We start from the raw sequence: 16667 nt of genomic DNA, 5'->3' as shown, positions 1-16667 counted from the left end.
AAGACTAAGCTTTTGGCTGCTTAAATCAGATCTAGTTTCCTATTTTTGTCTAGGTGGTAGTTTGAGCATCTGAACCCTATTGGTTTCTGTAAAAAGCTTTTCAGATGGTTCTTTTGAAGTTTCCCAGTAACTGGTCATCACTACGAAAATCATGGGTTTTTTTAAATTTTTTTAACGTTTATTTATATTTGAGAGAGAGAGAGACAGTGCACAAGTGGGGGAAGGGCAGAGAGAGAGGGAAACAGAATTAGAAGCAGGCTCCAGACTCTGAACTGTCAGCAGACAGCCCAACGTGGGGCTTGAACCCACGAAACAAGAAGATCACGACCTGAGCCGAAGTCGGACGTTTAACCAACTCAGCCACCCAGGCGCCCCGTATGAAAATCATGTTTATGTCTTTCCCAATTTTTCGCTGGTGATTTTTCTCCCGCTGGCCTAGGACCACTAGGAAAGGGCGAAACGGTGACGCTGGGCAGCCCGGCCTCCTGCTTTAGCGGGAGCTCTTATGTTTATCCAGTGAGCTCACGATGCTGCCCTGTGGTAGGGGTTTTTAGTCGCGTTGAAGAAGTATCCATCCATCTCTTCTCGCACAATGTATTAGGACACTTTTTTCTTGCCCATCTTCCCATCTGTATTGGTCCAGCTCTCTGCCATTCCTCTGTGTGAATTTATTGATTTAACCAGTCCTCTATTTACAGATCATTGGTTTCACCGTTTTATTGCTACAAAAAAGTTGAGTGCATGTGCAAATGTGTCTGCAGGATGAATTAATAGAATGGGATCCCAAAATATGCTTTATTTTGAAAATAAAAAATGTAATCTACATGACTGATTACACACTCAATCTGGAAGGAAGCTGAAAAGGGACAGACCTCCTCAAACAAACTAAAATTACATTTGTTCTGAAAGTGTCAAAATAACCGAGCACTGATAAACCAAGATTGTGGTTTGTTTTTTTTTTTTCTTTCAAAAGTGGCTGTTTTCAAAGGAAAACAAGACAAGAAAAGATAAGGGTGCTGTTTACTAAACTAAGAGTGAAATGTGTCCATCTGGGAAAGGCCGCTGTGGGTGCCTTCAGTCTTGGGCAGGGAGGACACTTGGTGTCCAGCCCCCATTTAAAGAAAACTTTTTTTAATGTTTGTTTTTGAGAGAGAGATTGACAAGAGTGTGAGCAGGAGGGGCAGAGAGAGAGGGAGACACAGAATCCGAAGCAGGCTCCAGGCTCTGAGCTGTCAGCCTAGAGCTTGATGCTGGGCTGGAACTTGTGAACCACGACTTGTGAATCATGACCTGAGCCAAAGTGGACGCTCAACCAACTGAGCCACCCAGGCACGCTGGCGTCCAGCCCCTACTGACTTGTACTTTGTTCCCATCCACCCATTTGCTGTTACTGGGTTGTCAGCTTCTCTCACACTCCAAATATCGTCCATGCTATTTGCACCAACAACCTTGACCTGACCACAGTGTCATCTCAGCACTGCTGTCGCCCATCTGGTGTCTGATCTATGCCAAGGGCTTTATTTAAATAAACTTCACAGTCTGATTTCCTAGCAACGGCCTTGTCTCCAGGGAGAAAGGCTCGATCTGAACAAAGTAAGCTACTTTAAGCACTTCAGCCAAATAGTTTTCGTTTTGTTTTGTTTTGTCCATTACCTAGTACAAACGATAGCAACCATCTTCATTTAATTATAAATCAGTTGTCTAGATTGCACACGCGCACACACACACGCACACATGCACTGTTTACCTGCACAAGGAAACAAGCTGTGCATCTAAAGGGCAACTGAAATGGATGAGGTATCCGAAGTCAGCTCTGGGAGGGAGGAAACTTCGGGCTCACTCCGCTAATGAGACGGAAGTTTCCCTGAGGACGGGGCTGGGTCTTATTCAATATCTGTGTCTCCTGAAAAGCTGAGCAGGGGTGCAAGTAATCCCAAGTGCTCAAACTTTGGCTAGACTCGGCATAGATTCCAATTTAATATCTATCTTGGGTCCAGGCATTTCCTACTCATTCTTGGCCCCACGCTCCACATTCTAAGAAAAAATCTGCTCACATAGGAAGTTCGGAGATTACTGTTACCAGTGCCCTTTCCCTCTGGATTTTATCTGTGGTCTAACGCAATGATTCTAAAATTTACTTTTCCTAAGACATGAAGGAACTACAAGCATAACTCCTGCCTATCAGAAGTAAGAGCCCCTGAAGAGCCGGGCATTTGGCCCAGTGTAAGTTCACCTGCAAAGCTATCACTCACACCTTTTTCTGCCATTCATCCCAGGAGGTCAGCGTCCTTGGTCGTCCATTTCCCTGATCCCTCAAGTCAGTCCACCTGTCCGTCGGCTCCATTCCAGAATGTTTCAGACAAACCCATTACTGGGCTGGGTAGGCTACAGGCTGGCCAAGGTGCTGTAACGGAAAACCCACACACACAGTTTAGAGGAAACAAGTGATTTCAAGCTCCTGTTACAGTCTGGGGGTAAGCGATCCCATGCGGGCACTGACCCTGCCATCCTCCACAGAAGGCTTCCAGGATGTTCGAATTGCTGCCATTCTCAGTGGTGGAGAAGACACAGAGACTGCTCCCCAGGGCAAGACCTGTGAGGTGCAGGCCCCAGTTGGGCTCACGGCCCGCAGGTCTGATCAGTCATGTCCCGTCCCCCTGCCAAGGAGACAGGAATGAAGTGTACAGCTGGGACAAAACGTGGGGGTGACAAGTTCACTGAAAGGCAGAAGACAGACCTGGAGAAAGATGTCAATCACAGCCACAACTCCTTCCTGTTCCCCTTGCTCTGAGACTGTTCACGGAGGCGGGGGGCCGTGGGGGCCCCCTGGTGGCCATGGGGGCTGCTGCATGTCCATAGTACCGGGATCCAGTCTCTCCCGCCCAAGGGAGTCACACATGAAGAAAATTACGTGACAAGGTTTACTCTGTTACCGTTTAATGTTGAACACGTGGAACAATGTATAGGTCTATGAATAAGTAAAGCTTTCAATGAATCACGAAATGCTGATGGTACAGAACACTTGATAGCGTTTTGTGTGTGCATATGTACAAACACACACGTATCTCAATAAAAAACACTGGTAAGTAAAAAAAAGATTCTTGAATAATACGTAGGAAAAACGTCATGACATCCCTCTTAGAATAAGAAATGCAATTACCTTTGGCCCTTGAATAACATGAGTTTGAACTATGCAGGTACACACATAAGCAGATTTTTTTTTTTATAATTACAGTATAGTACTGTAAATGTATTTTACGTATGACTTTCTTTTGTTTTTAATTTATTTACTTAACCTCTACACCCAATGTGGGCCTCGAACTCATGACCCGGAGATCAAGAGTCTCATGCTCCACCCACTGAGTCAGCCAGGCACCCCTTCCTTATGACTTCCTTAACATTTTCTTTTCCCTAGCTTACTTTATTGTAAGAATATAGTATATAATACACATAGCATGTGAATTGCGTGTTAATCAACTGTTTATGTTATTGGTAAGGCTTTTCTGGTCAACAGTAGGCTATTAGCAAAGTCTGGTCCTGGGGGGGTGGGGGGCGGGGAGTCAAAAGTTTATGCAGACTTGCAACCCTACCCCCTCATGTTGCTCAAGGGTCAGCCGTATACCCTATATTCATATGCATGATACACATGACTGTAAATGGGTAGATCTGTTTCCAGAAGGATACACAACAAACTCAGCACCACCACTGGGAAGGGGGGTGTCCGATTGTCAGTGCAAGAATGAAGGGGAGGTGGGTGTCAGGAGAAGGAAGAAGAAAGAGCAACTTTTGTCTTTTTACTGTATTTCGGCATTGAGTTGTTTTTTGGGTTTTTTTTTTTTTTTTTACAATGACTGCATAGTTTGTAATTGAAAAACGCCCAGCATGTTTTCAAGTTAAAGAAATTGTCACTCGATACATTTAGTGTCATACTTTACATCACAATAAATGTTAGATATACAAAGAAATAGGAGCAATCCGGAGGATGGCAGGGCTCCATAAATCCCCTCAGAGGGGTCAGCAATGCCCCACCTCCTGGGGTGCGTCATGGTAAGAAAATTCTAAAGCACCAATGCCGGACCCCAGGCATGGCTTTAAACCAGGAACAGCAATCTGTAAGAGCAAACGCTGAAGCGGCTGGGTCGGGGTGCCACTGGTCCTCATCCTCCTTCACTCCTACACTCCTGGGACGGAGGTACCATTTACCCCAAGTGCACGTGAGCAAACGGGGCACAGAGAGATGAAGTAGCCCACTCAGTGGGGAGCCGGGGTATGACACTGGGCGACCTGGCCCCAGAGTGGGTGCCCGAAACCTTGGCCCTGCTCCTACACCAGAGGTCACCCTCAGAACCAAGGAAAAGAAATCCCTCCCCAGCCAGCGTCAGATGTCACCCCGACGTGACACATGACTCAGGTCTCACTGCACCTCAGGTCATGGGCCCCTTTATAGTGGGGCCCGTGACAAGGTACAGAAGAATGAGTCATACCCTGACAACTCACAAAGGATTACGCTCGCTCAAATGCACTTGCAAGGCACAACGGTCAGAGTCCTGGAGACGGAAGGCAGAATGGTGGTTTCCAGGGGCGGGGCGGGGAGGGGGGCGCGGAAAGAGGGGGTTGGCCTTGACCGGTTGCAGTTCCATTTGGGAAGACAAAAAGTTCTGGAGACCCGTTGCACAACAGCGTCAATATGCTTAAAACTATCGAACTATATACGCTTAGACTTGGTTAGGATGGTAACTTTTATGTGATGGGTATTTTACCACAGTTACAAATTCGGTTAATAAATAAGATAAATCCCTTTTAATTTCCCGGAAGGAGCACATCACCGCACTGGGGGACTTCCAGCTGGAGAAAGTGACCTCGGAGACTGATTTACTCAAAAGCTAGCTATCATTGTAATGTAGTTAAAGAAGCTTTGAGGGGGGGCGCCTGGGTGGCTCAGTCGGTGAAGCGTCCGACTTCGGCTCAGGTTCACAGGTTCAAGCCCCGCGTCGGGCTCTGTGCTGACAGCTCGGAGCCTAGAGCCTGCTTCAGTTTCTGTGTTTCCCTCTCTCTGCCTCTTCCCCCCCTCACGTTCTGTCTCTGTCTCTTAAAAATAAACATTAAGAAGCTTTGAGAGGGGCGCCTGGGTGGCTCGGTCGGTTAAGCGTACGACTTCGGCTCAGGTCATGATCTCACGGTCCCAGAGTTCGAGCCCTGCGTCGGGCTCTGTGCTGACCGCTCAGAGCCTGGAGCCTGTTTCAGATTCTGTGTCTCCCTCTCTCTCTGCCCCTCCCCTGTTCATGCTCTGTCTCTCTCTGTCTCAAAAATAAATAAACGTTAAAAAAAAAAAAAAAAAGCTTTGAGAGCTTTCCCTGGAAAAAGAAGCAACTGTGACAGAATTTTATTTTCGCATTCATGTTTTCCTTCATTTTGAATAAACACCACATCTAAAAGCTACTGTATTAGATATACTCCTTTACCATATGTAAATATTCAAAATTCATTCACGTAACACTGTAGCATGTGATTTAATAGAATCGCATAATATCACATAAAAATAAATGAAAAGCTTTTACACACCCACTGAAGGGGCGTCACACGTGTAGGTCCATGTGTATGATCAGTGCCCCTCAAAATCTCTTCCAAGATTTCCCCCTCCTTACTGCCCTGATCAGACCTCAGAACAACCCCAGGCGGGGCACTCGGAAGCAGCCTTTCCACACCTTTCAGCTGGTTGCTCAGGGCAGGAGGGGCCGATGCGCAGGCTGGTCACAGCACAGAGCGACCTGGGCTGGGAAAATCACCTCTAGATAGAATAAGCCAGAAGGGATGGCCGCCTAGCTTGGTTTCCACGTGTGCACCCTTAAAGGTCCAGGATCATGCACTGTTTTCGAAATTGGGATTCTTGGGATACAGGTCACCGGGTGAAAAGTTCAGAATCTCATCCAACGAAGGGCCTTCCTCCTCTGGGGCAATCTCAGACTCAAACATCTGCTGCAGCAAGGCGTCCACGGTCCTGTACTCTAGGAGGAGGGAGAAAGGCACACGGAACTGGCACGTGTTGGGGCCGGAAGGGGAAAACTCGGGCAGAGCTGGGCTTTCCGGAAGGATGGCCCCTGAGTCGAAGACGACGCTCTAAGCATGGCTAGCCAAACGCTCTTTGGAAGAAAGGATAAAAAAGTCAGGAAAGAACCACTCATCTGTGCTGGTGCGGACCCCACTGTGCTCCTCAGCCACCCAGAGCTCTAGAGCCCAAGGAGAAGGTGCTCCCTGGAGGATGGGGGAGGGTGACGCCTAGTAAGGGCGCCCTGCTCACACCACGGCTCCCGCAGGCCATGCTGAGCTGCTCACTCGGAGGTGGCACCTCGGCCAGAGACCAAACTGACACGCAGGTTGCTGTGGGTTATTCAGCCAACCGCGAGTTCACTGAGAATAAAATGGCTAAAGAAATAGGTGTTGAGGGCCCCCATGTCCCGGGCACATCGTGAGGCCCTGGGGATACAGCGGAGGGCAAGAAGACATGGCCCTGCACCCGACGGGAAGCTTTGAGTCTACAAGGAAGACAGACGGTGACCAATCAGTCACTCAAAGATCAATGGCATGCAGCCAGCATGGCGAGTCACAGAGGGAAGGAAGAAAGGCTGAGAAAGAGAAGGAGAGACCAGGCATACATACGGGCTGCAGCGGCCACGACAAGGGACCTTGTCTTTTTGGTTTTGTTTTAATTTTTTTAATGTTTATTCTTGAGAGAGAGAAAGGGCAAGCAGGGGAGGGGCAGAGAGAGAGGGAGACACAGAATCTGAAGCAGGCTCCAGGCTCTGAGCTGTCAGCACAAAGCCTGTCGCGGGGCTCGAACCCATGAACCGTGAGATCATGACCTGAGCCAAAGTTGGACGCCCAGCAGAATGAGCCACCCAGGCGCCCCTTGCCCTTGTCTTTATCCTTAAGACACCGAAGGTCAGATTTGCATTCGGAAAACATCTTTCTGGCTGCAGTGAGGAGCATGGATCGGAGGAAGTTTTGCATTGGGTTAAAACTTACTTTTTTAAAACAAGTTTACTTATTTTGAGAAAGAGAGAAAGAGAGCACAAGCAGGGGACGGGCAGAGAGAGAGGATCTGCGACAGCAGTGTGGAGCCCGACGTGGAGCTCGAACTCACAAACTGTGAGATCATGACCTGAGCCAAAATCAAGAGTCAGATGCTTAACCAACTGAGCCTCCTAGGCACCCTTAAAACTTACTTTTGGATGCAATTCTGAAGTACAAGCCTTTCAGGTCCTTCCTTTTGTTGTCTCCATCGTCCCCACTAAAGCCACTGTCCTTAGCATCCATGTTATCAACGAGCTTCCTGTCCTGCATTTCTTCTCTTCAAGGAGGAAGAGACATGAACAGGGTCAGGTCCCTCAGCTGAGTCCCGCCTGTGTCCTCCCAGCCGAGGCCCTGTGTTACTGTCCAGCCACATCCAGGGCTCCGGACAGTGAAGGTCCCGGAGAACTGACCCACAGGACCAGGCTGGGTGTCACGAGACACTTAGAGATTAAACGTGGCCAGTCTGCTTCTAAAGGTCTGTGAGCTACACGAAGGGGAACACAATACTCACTCTTGGATTCCCACTCCGAGCTCTTGAATCTTCTTCTCGATAGCAGTTTCCACTTCACTTTTCTCTAAGGAATATGCCACAAAAAATGCCTCCAAGATGAATGCTATGAAAATACTGGGAAAGAGGAAGAGGTAGAGGGCGTTAGCCGAGGTCCAGGTGACAGGGAAGCCTGGACCCAAAGAGTGTGTGAGCCTAAATAAAAAGGCAGCCTATTGTTGCAAAGAAAATACAACACAGAAGGGAGGAATGACAAACAGTATCTCTCGAGGATTGGGCACAACTTTCATTCACTTGGAAAACCATTCTTCTTTTATAACCTCTTTAAACAGTGAATATTAAAAAAGAAAATGGGTTTGTTTCTAGGGGAAGCTTAGGCCAAGTATTTGTTGGTAGACAATTCTCTATGAATATCTCAAGTTTCTGCACAGTCTGGGCTGTCTGAGCAAAGGCACGGAGAGCCGACTCAGGAATGCTTGTCCCCCGAGACATTCCAGGATGTAAAGCTCAACAACGCCTCCCCTACAGAGAGAGCCCAGGGCAGCAAAGACTCACCTTGCCCTCCCTGGGGGCCTGCTTCCACTCCAGGTGAAACTAAAGTCCCTTTCTCCCTCTCCAGAGGGGGGGATGGGAAGGTCCCCAGCTGCCCTATCTAAGATCAGTTTCCTCATTCTGGAGCTCCTTCCTGCATTCCCACCCCAGGCGGTGCTCACCAGGCTGCTCATTGTGGACAAATGTTCGGGGAACAGACACGGGATATTGCTCTGCCGCTGCTTTCACCATGAGTAATACAGCGTCTTTGTCTCTGACCCAAGGTGCCGTACCTTCTACCTGTGTGTACGCGTGGTATATACGCGCGGATTGACCTGCGGGCGTGCAGGCAGGGAGGAATCTCAGACCCATCACCTTTTCTGCCTTAACAGTGATGATGATGGAGCCCAGGGCGCCCACGGCGCCCACATACTTTTGAGAGGAGAGGACCAGGAACGTCCCTACAGCCTTCCACGCTGTTGGCCCTGATGGGTCCCAGCGCTCCAGCAACCTCTGTAAGAGCCACCCAGGGAGGTGTTTCTCTCTTGTTCCCACTACGTGTTCCATTCAGGCTGTGTAAGGACGAGCAGGCCTGATCGGAGCCACCCACGGGGTTTCTTCCCCTCCCCTCCTCGGCCAGGATTCTTGAGTCATTCCTGAGCCAAAGTCAGTAAAGTGGTGGCTGGCCAAAGCAGGCCTGATGTGACAAGGACGGTGTGGTGCCGGGAGGTCACCCCAGGGGCTGCAGGCGCACCGCCGTGCGAGGGGTACGGCAGTCGGGAAACCTCTCTGAAAGAGCATTCCCGTGATCAAGGGGACTCAGCTCCGGGTCCCACGAGGAACCAAGAAGCAAGACCCAGAGGTTGTGACGCATGAACAGACGCTGGAACAGAAACCCTGTGGAGGGGTGGTGGGGTGTCACAGCAGCTGTCAAACAGTAGCTGAGCTGAGTTCCCTCCTGGAAGAACAGCCAGGACCAGAACTGGAGCCAACGAAGGGACTGTATCGGGGGACACAGTTCCATTGTACCCGCGCAAGGACAGGGAGGGACCGTAGCTGTACAAGGGAACAGACTCTGAGGCTCGAAGGAGCCAGAAGGACGGATTGGAGCCGAGGGTGATCGGCATTCACAGGGATGCTCTAAAGGGATTCGGTCTGGGCGGGGGAGGGGAGGGAGACCGGCCAGGACCCCAGAGTCCTTCTGACCCCAACAGCCTCTGAGACTGTGAGATGCGTGTTATGCACAGAGGTGCACCGCACTGGCAGGCAACAAGGGCACAAATGTGGACACAAGTAAGACTCCTCCCTTCCAGTGCCGACCCACAACGTACAGCAGGTGGACGGAACACGGGAGAAGGGAGGTAAAGCGGCTACACGTGCTCAGGGAGGGAGGAGATGTGGAATCGGCCAGCGTGGCGGGAGCAGACTCACTTAACGATGAGAATGACGACCACGATGTGGAAGCCGATGAAGTACAGCTTTGCCGCCTGGTGAGTCACGAGGGCAAAGCCGCCCGCGAGAAGTAGGAGGCTAAGGACGTCAACCTGCAGGGAACTCGGCAGGTGCCCCCCCCCCCGGATGCTCCTGGAAGTCACTTTCGGCGCCACCCCCCTGCCCCACCCCAAGAAGCCCCGGTGAGGCAGCCGGGTCCGTCTCAGAAAGGATATTGTGCCACTGGTTAACCACCGTGAGCTCCATCAGCACGATGAACGAGGAGGCCAGGTCGTTGAAGTTGTTCTTGCAGTACCTGTCTCGGGCAAATGCTGAATCTTTCAAGGCTGGGTTCCCACACACCAGAGCATCAGGACTGGTGAAATTCGGGTCAGAGAACCGGACTTTGCCATGGAATGCTTCCATCCCGATGATAGCGAACACGTAGTAGACCACCTAGGACGGCAGCACTGGTCACCAGGGGGCGCACCGAGCTGCAGAATCGCGGGGCCAGGGGCGGGCTGGAGAGGCCGGCTGGGGACATTGCTAGTCCGTGCGCCCAGCAGAAAGGGCTGCCCTCCCCAACCGAGTCCCAGGCAGTGTCAGGGTGGGGGTGGACGTGGGGGTTAGGGGGCGGACTGATCGGCTATTCTGCTGGAGAAGCCTGAGCTGTCCGTGGAGGGACAGAGGACACACAGCCAGCTGGACCACACCGTGACCTCTCCCATGGGCTTATGCATCAGAACCAAAGCTTCTAGCAAGTTAGTGGGTTAAATACTCAATACATAATGGTTGGTCCTCCAGGGAAAAAAAATATAGTAACGTTGTGTCTTCACCCTGTTTTTTATACCAAAACAAATTCCAAAGGGTCGAAAGGGTCAAATGTAAAAAACAAACCATGAAGGAACTGGGGGAAAAGAAGTGTGTGGGGAAAGGCCCCACTAAGCATGACATAAAAACGAGATACTATAAAATAAAAGACTAACAAATATGGCTATATAATTAATGTCAATTTTTATACAGCCCCAAAATAGACAAATAACAAAACATACAAAATCTACAAAAAAAAACAAAAAAACAAAAAAACAAAAAAGCTTTTAGATAAGAAAGAAAAACTCAAAACACAAGTGACAGAGAAGGAAAACAACTTGCCAATAGCCAATTTCCTTAATCGGCAAAACACTCCTGCAAATCACATTTAAGAACTAACAGAAGAATGGACCAAAGATATGAACACGCTGCTCACGGGAAGATAAGCAAAACTGTCCAAAAGAACACGGAGAAGGCGCTCAGCCTCATGAAACGCGAAAGACACGCACGTCAAAGCAACACGGTGCCATCTTCTCCCCTGTCAGACTGGAAAACAGGGCAGTGCTTAATGAACCCCTGGTTAGGGTGCGAAGGGCGCGGAGAAACAGGCTGTCACGCGCTGTCGTTTGGGGTACACAGGGAGCACTCTCTGGGAAGGCAACTGGCCACCAAGCCGTCCAAAGTTTGAACACATCTCCCTCTTGACCTAGCGGATCAGCGTACAGAAGCACACTAAGGGGCAGGTACAAGAATGGCCCTCACCACGTCAGTTGTGATGGCAACAAGGGGAGACCAACCTCAGAGGTCTGTCAGTAGAGGGGCTGGTCAGATGTGCTCCCGAGTCTCCTCTGCGGTGGGACCCTTAACCCTCCCAGAGCCGACACGGACACAAGTGAACTCCAGGACGTGGGACAAGGTTAGGAGGTGGAAGAAAGGTGCGCACCCTTTTGTGGATCATTCCATTTGACCGAACAATAAACTAGACACAGACATGCATGTCCGTGGTATGCTTGTTGCAGACATAGAGATATTTAGGAAGAGGAACAAGAAACATTGAATAACGGTCATATCTGGGAAAGAGGCAGGTGGGGGCTAGAAATGACTGGAAGTCTACCTTTCATTCTTCTGTACTAATAGGATTTCTCACTGTGCTAACAGAAACGAAAAAGAAGAGTGTCCACCAGTATCCGAGCTCCGTCCTTCGCGGTGCGGAATCTCTCCTGAGCGGGAGACACCAGCCCCCTGGCCTCCCTGAGGTGGGGTCTGAGGCCACAAGCAGGACGAAGAAGGATCTGAGGTCTGGGGCGGGGGGGGACACAGCCATGAGCCGGAAGGAACCTACATCCCTGGGAAGCACCTGCCAGCCAGGAAGACCCACCTAGACCGCGGGCGAGAAAGAAACTGACTGTGTTAAGCCGCGGAAGTTCTGGTGTCTATCCCAGTCGCCGGTGTACCTTAACTGGCATATGCCCAGGGTCTGCAGGCAGCGGATAATTCTAGAAAAGGAGTACTAGAAACCAGTGGGTCTCGTGTGCTTAATCGCCCTTTCTTTTCCTCACTTAAAATAAGGCTTACGGACAGTTGCCAAGAAAGAGCATCTTACCGCTTACTTCACGTAGATCAGCACCAAGGACAAGCCACTTACCAAGACGAGTCCACCGAACGTCAGTATCGTGGGCCCAATGTTAATTAAGGTCGTCACGATGACCCGGAACCTAGGATAAAACCAAGAGGTGGCCCAAGGGAAGCCGCAAAGTAAAACTGACACCAGGCTGGCGGGTTTGGTTCAATATCCCTTCCCCCAGTCCTGGATCTGTTCTTTAAATCCTGTCAGGAGTTTGCCTTCTTAGCTGTGCACCATTGGGGGAGCCATTCAACCTCTCTGAGCTCCATCGTCATCACCTGTGGACAAAGGATGATAAAAGCCCCTACATCGAGGGCTGTCGGCGGGCACACTCAGGTTAGCGTTAGCTGCCACCAGAGCCGCTGTTACTCTGTCACCGTGCAGCCTGCTCAGTTGAGGGAAGGGGTCACAGGGATGAAAGTGGGTGACAAGAGCTCCCTCAGGGAGCTGCCACGTGGGTGCTCTTCACCATCCTGACTTCCCTCCCTGCCCCACTGCCCCCCCGGCCCCAAGCGAACTCCAGGTCCTCCGTACAGGTTACGTTCCGGCTTCGTAACGGGGTGCGTCTATAGTTCTGAGGCGGGAAGGGTTTCCGGTCGGCTCCAGTGTGGGAACCACCAGAGTGCACGTCGCCCCATCTTTACCTCTGAATGCTGACAATGATCCTTAAGAGCCGGAGTATCCTCAAGATCAACACAATATCCAGTATCTGCTGACTGTTGTATTTTCCTGCTAGGAAAAACAAAAGAAACCCCACCATCACGTAACATTCCATTTTATGGGTGCCTCTGGCTCGTCCCTTTTATTCAGTGAGGTCTGAGACCCCGTAAGTACTGGGGAGAGATGCGGCTTCAAGACCAGGGCAGTGGCTCTGAGCAATGAGGAAGTAAGTGCTCCTGGAATCACTCACCCCCCCCACCCACCCCCGCCAAAACCACACCGGGCGTGCCCTCCCACCCCTAGAGCTAGAGAATCATGAGAGGAGGTGTAGATGTCAGACCGTCTTTAAGAAAGACTGTGGATCAGGTTCTACAGAACACATTTCAACAAGCCCTTCCTTCCCCAATATTCACTTCATAGAGTTATGTTAAGAGGCTGCACTATCTTGGGGCGCCTGGGTGGCTAAGTAGGTTAAGTGTCTGCATCTTGATTTCGGCTCATGTCACGATCTCGCGGTTTGTTAAACGGAGCCCTGCATTGGGGAGGCCCTCAGCACAGAGCCCGCTTGGGATTCTCTGTCTTCCTCTCTCTCGGCCCCCTCTCTCCTGTTAAAATAAATAAATAGAAGGAGAAGAAGAAGAAGAAGAAGAAGAAGAAGAAGAAGAAGAAGAAGAAGAAGAAGGAGAAGGAGGAGGAGAAAGAGGAGGAGGAGGGGGAGAGGAGGTGGAGGGGGGAGAGGAGGAGGAGGAGAAGGGGAGGAAGAGGACAAGGAGGAGGGAGAAGAAGGAGAAGAAGTTGTTGCACTATCTCTCAATAACCCCTCTGTGTCCACAGGAAGGAGTGTGCACAATGGTGGTGGAATGTGTGTGCAGACACAAGAGGGCAGTGGGCAAGGGACAATGCAGAGTTCCGGCTACAGCTGGACCATGGGAGGGGACCGAGATGGGCAGGGGGGCCAAGATGGACATGGAGGTTAAGCCATGAGACTGAGGGCAGTTTTGGAGAGGAGGTGACCAGATCCTTATCTGGTATGATGGATGCATACAAATGAAATCTCTAATTACAGCGAAACACAAACAAGGCTACCATCCCTCTCAGAACATGGAACGTTTTCTCACGAATTCTCTTGTATCTCCGCTGCCTCATCCCAAACACCTTAGTGGTGCACGGTGGATGTTCAACAAAGGCTACCAATTGAATGCACGATCCCAGGAGGTGGTGAAGCCGAGAGCCCGTGGCACTGACCTGACTGAATGGTGGTGTTGGCCACAGTGGCCACCAGGGCCGCGATGATGATCAGCGTATCAAACCTAATGGTGCAGAAGCAAAGTGAAGGATCAAGGGAAGGGCCTGTGAGGACACAACTGATCCCAAGAAAACTTTAAATCGAGTCTCATGAGAAGCAATGAGCCGGCCATGAAACTGATTTCCGTAATTTTTAGAACAGTGGAGATGAAACAAGAACTACTACATTTGAATGATCCAATGATCATTCACTGGCTGCTCCAATGAACCACCCAAGGGAATTCATAGCAGTCAACCAAGTCCTATTACTTTGTCTTACAAAATAATGATATACAGTAAAACCTTGGTTTGTGAGCATAATTCATTCCGGAAACATGTTTGCAATCCAAAGCCCTTGGATACCAAAGTGAAATTCAAGAACCACTGGCTCAGTCGTGATCACGTGATGTTCGGCGTCATGTACTACTCGTATTGCAAGACGTCGCTGGTTTATCAAGTTAAAATTTATCAGAAATGTCTGCTCGTCTTGCGGAACACTCCAGAACAAGCTACTCGCAGTCCAAGGTTTTACCGTGTCCTTGCAAGAATACTTGGACACATTTTCTGAATGCATGGCATAATTTTTCTTGGTATTAATTTTACTGGGTACATTGCAACTTTTTAATTAAAGGGGACATTCATCACATCGTCACTTTTCTTCCTGACAGAAGTATCAAAGGACAGCCGTGCCAAAGCACTGGACGAGAATAACTAGCTCCTCTTTGGCCACACGTGCATCCCCAGTGACTTTCCTGGCACCGAGAGCAGTGACCACCAAGATCCAACCCCGCCAATGCACGTGGTGCATCTGAGATGGTCTACAGCATGTGGGTGATAGTTCAAGACCAGGAGGTACACAGCCTGGAGAAGAAAGGGCCACAGGTGACACACCCAGTGTGGGAAAAAGCTTACTGGCGGTCTCACTGTCCAGCCACATCTGCCAACTTCTCTGATAAAAAGACCACGGAGTGGGCTGAGGCAGCTATGGAAGGCACTGCCTCATTGGGTATGATGTTCTAAGGTCCTTTCCAAATCCAGGATGTCATGATCTGCGATTCTCATTTTAGCTAGAGTCAGTTCAAACTCACATCCTAAATAACAGCTTTGCCTGAACCAGATGTTTCCACACACCCCCCCCCAAGATTTCATTATAAGATGCGCCAAAACCAGGCAGCTGGAGCTTGAAAAACTACGATATTCCGCACACTGAGAGAAAACCCCCTTTCGTCGCCCAGGGCCTCTGCTCCCTCCACCCCCTGCCACGCCAGAATACACATGCTCACCAGTTCCAGAACTGCCTTCTGTCAAAATAGGCTCTGGGCTCGTATGTGTACAGTTTCAGGAGAATTTCAATAATGTAGAGAGAAAGGAAAAGCCATTCTGCGTAGGAAATGAAGGGGTTTCTCTCATCCAGAGCAATGAATATGGCATTTATTAGAATGATGACATCATAAACCCAGACAAAAATCCTGCCACGAGGGAAGAAAAGAAGAGATCCCGTCATCACACATTTCCGTAAAAGGAGCATGTTCAGAGCCTTAGAGGGGCTACTTTGTTTCCCAATAATGTGATGAATACGAGATGCCCCCAACCCCCGTCCCGCCAATGCACGCGCGCACACACATGCACACTTGTGACTCAAGTAAGTAAAGGTTCCGGCACGGCCAGGGTCCTGAAATTCACCTGCCAACCCTGATACTTGGTGTAGCCCTTCCAGCCAAGGAGAACATGAAGACTCAGCAAGCAGGGGGTATAGAGGCGTGCTTTTTCCAGGTTCCCCTCTGGGGGCATAGTCCCTGGATCAGGTGAAAGCTTAGGCAGAACTGGGGCAAGGAGAGGGTTTAGGGCTCAGCACGGGATCATTACACCTCTGCTACTCGTCCCTAGAAAATGAACATCCTTAACTAAGAAAGCTTCTGAAAGCCTCTTCACCCCTAAGGCACATAGCCTTCCAGGGGACTGATATGTCCATCCTCCTCACCAAGTCTGGGGGGAGATGGGTGAAAAAGTATGATAGCTGGGCTCTGACCCGACTCTTCAACTACAGAGCAGGCTTCTTTGCTTAGGTGCCTGTCCCTGTGCGTCAGAGAACACGGGGTGACCCTTGGGAAGACAAGAGGGGCTCCTACCCCACTGTTCTCTGTGAAGCTCTAGACCCAGGACCCAGCTCAGGATGCCTCAGGTGAACACACAAGCATCCAGTACATGAAACACATCAGTAATTCAAGGCTGGGAGTAATGGGAAGAAGTCTCTACATAAAGGGCTTTGATAAATACCAAATATGGACAGCGAAAAGGGATACGGGGTGCCTGCGTCACAGGCTGAGACACTTTCAAGGACTTCTGAACCATTCTCTTCTATGAAACACTAAATTCAGAGAGCAAGAGGACGAGCCTCTGATGATACGGATTACTCTGTGCCACGCATATGAAATATACGATCTGCAACCACAATGAATGCCTCTTTCCGGAGTCCATTTGCTTGAGAATAAAAGAATTGATGGTCTTCTTGATGACCATTCCAATGACTCTAATTCAGGAGTTCTTACCACAGACTTTACAAAGTCAAAGTGCCATATCTGACATCAACTTCCTAATCACTCGAGATGAGGCTAGAACCTTCTGATTTCAGAGAGCGGTCAGTTTTTCTGGCTCAGACAGCACATCTAGTCTGTGGCCCTTGGGCATCTTAGGAAATAGGGCAGAAGGAAGCATAATCCAGAAGCCTGTCCTTTTGAACAAACACAT

General features: G+C 49.8%; 1 protein-coding gene across 1 annotated transcript in view; it reads right to left on the bottom strand.

Annotated features, from left to right (window-relative positions):
- Positions 1-5355: 5355 nt before the first annotated feature.
- Positions 5356-16667, bottom strand: part of LOC121044528 (two pore calcium channel protein 2-like) — a 33713-nt gene continuing 22401 nt past the window's right edge. The window contains exons 11-19 of the mRNA XM_040496886.1: positions 15203-15388; positions 13881-13945; positions 12620-12707; positions 11997-12066; positions 9778-9997; positions 9542-9632; positions 7583-7696; positions 7224-7348; positions 5356-6005 (exon numbers count right to left, since the gene is read on the bottom strand). Coding sequence (XP_040352820.1) covers positions 5860-6005; positions 7224-7348; positions 7583-7696; positions 9542-9632; positions 9778-9997; positions 11997-12066; positions 12620-12707; positions 13881-13945; positions 15203-15388 — 1105 coding nt within the window. The 3' untranslated portion in view covers positions 5356-5859. The remainder of the gene's footprint in view (positions 6006-7223; positions 7349-7582; positions 7697-9541; positions 9633-9777; positions 9998-11996; positions 12067-12619; positions 12708-13880; positions 13946-15202; positions 15389-16667) is intronic.

The sequence above is a fragment of the Herpailurus yagouaroundi genome, unplaced genomic scaffold (genome assembly GCF_014898765.1).
Source record: "Herpailurus yagouaroundi ecotype Mexico unplaced genomic scaffold, PumYag 188, whole genome shotgun sequence".
Classification (NCBI taxonomy): Eukaryota; Metazoa; Chordata; class Mammalia; order Carnivora; family Felidae; genus Herpailurus; species Herpailurus yagouaroundi.
Note: the sequence above shows the minus strand (reverse complement) of the source record. Positions and strands in the feature narration are given on the sequence as shown.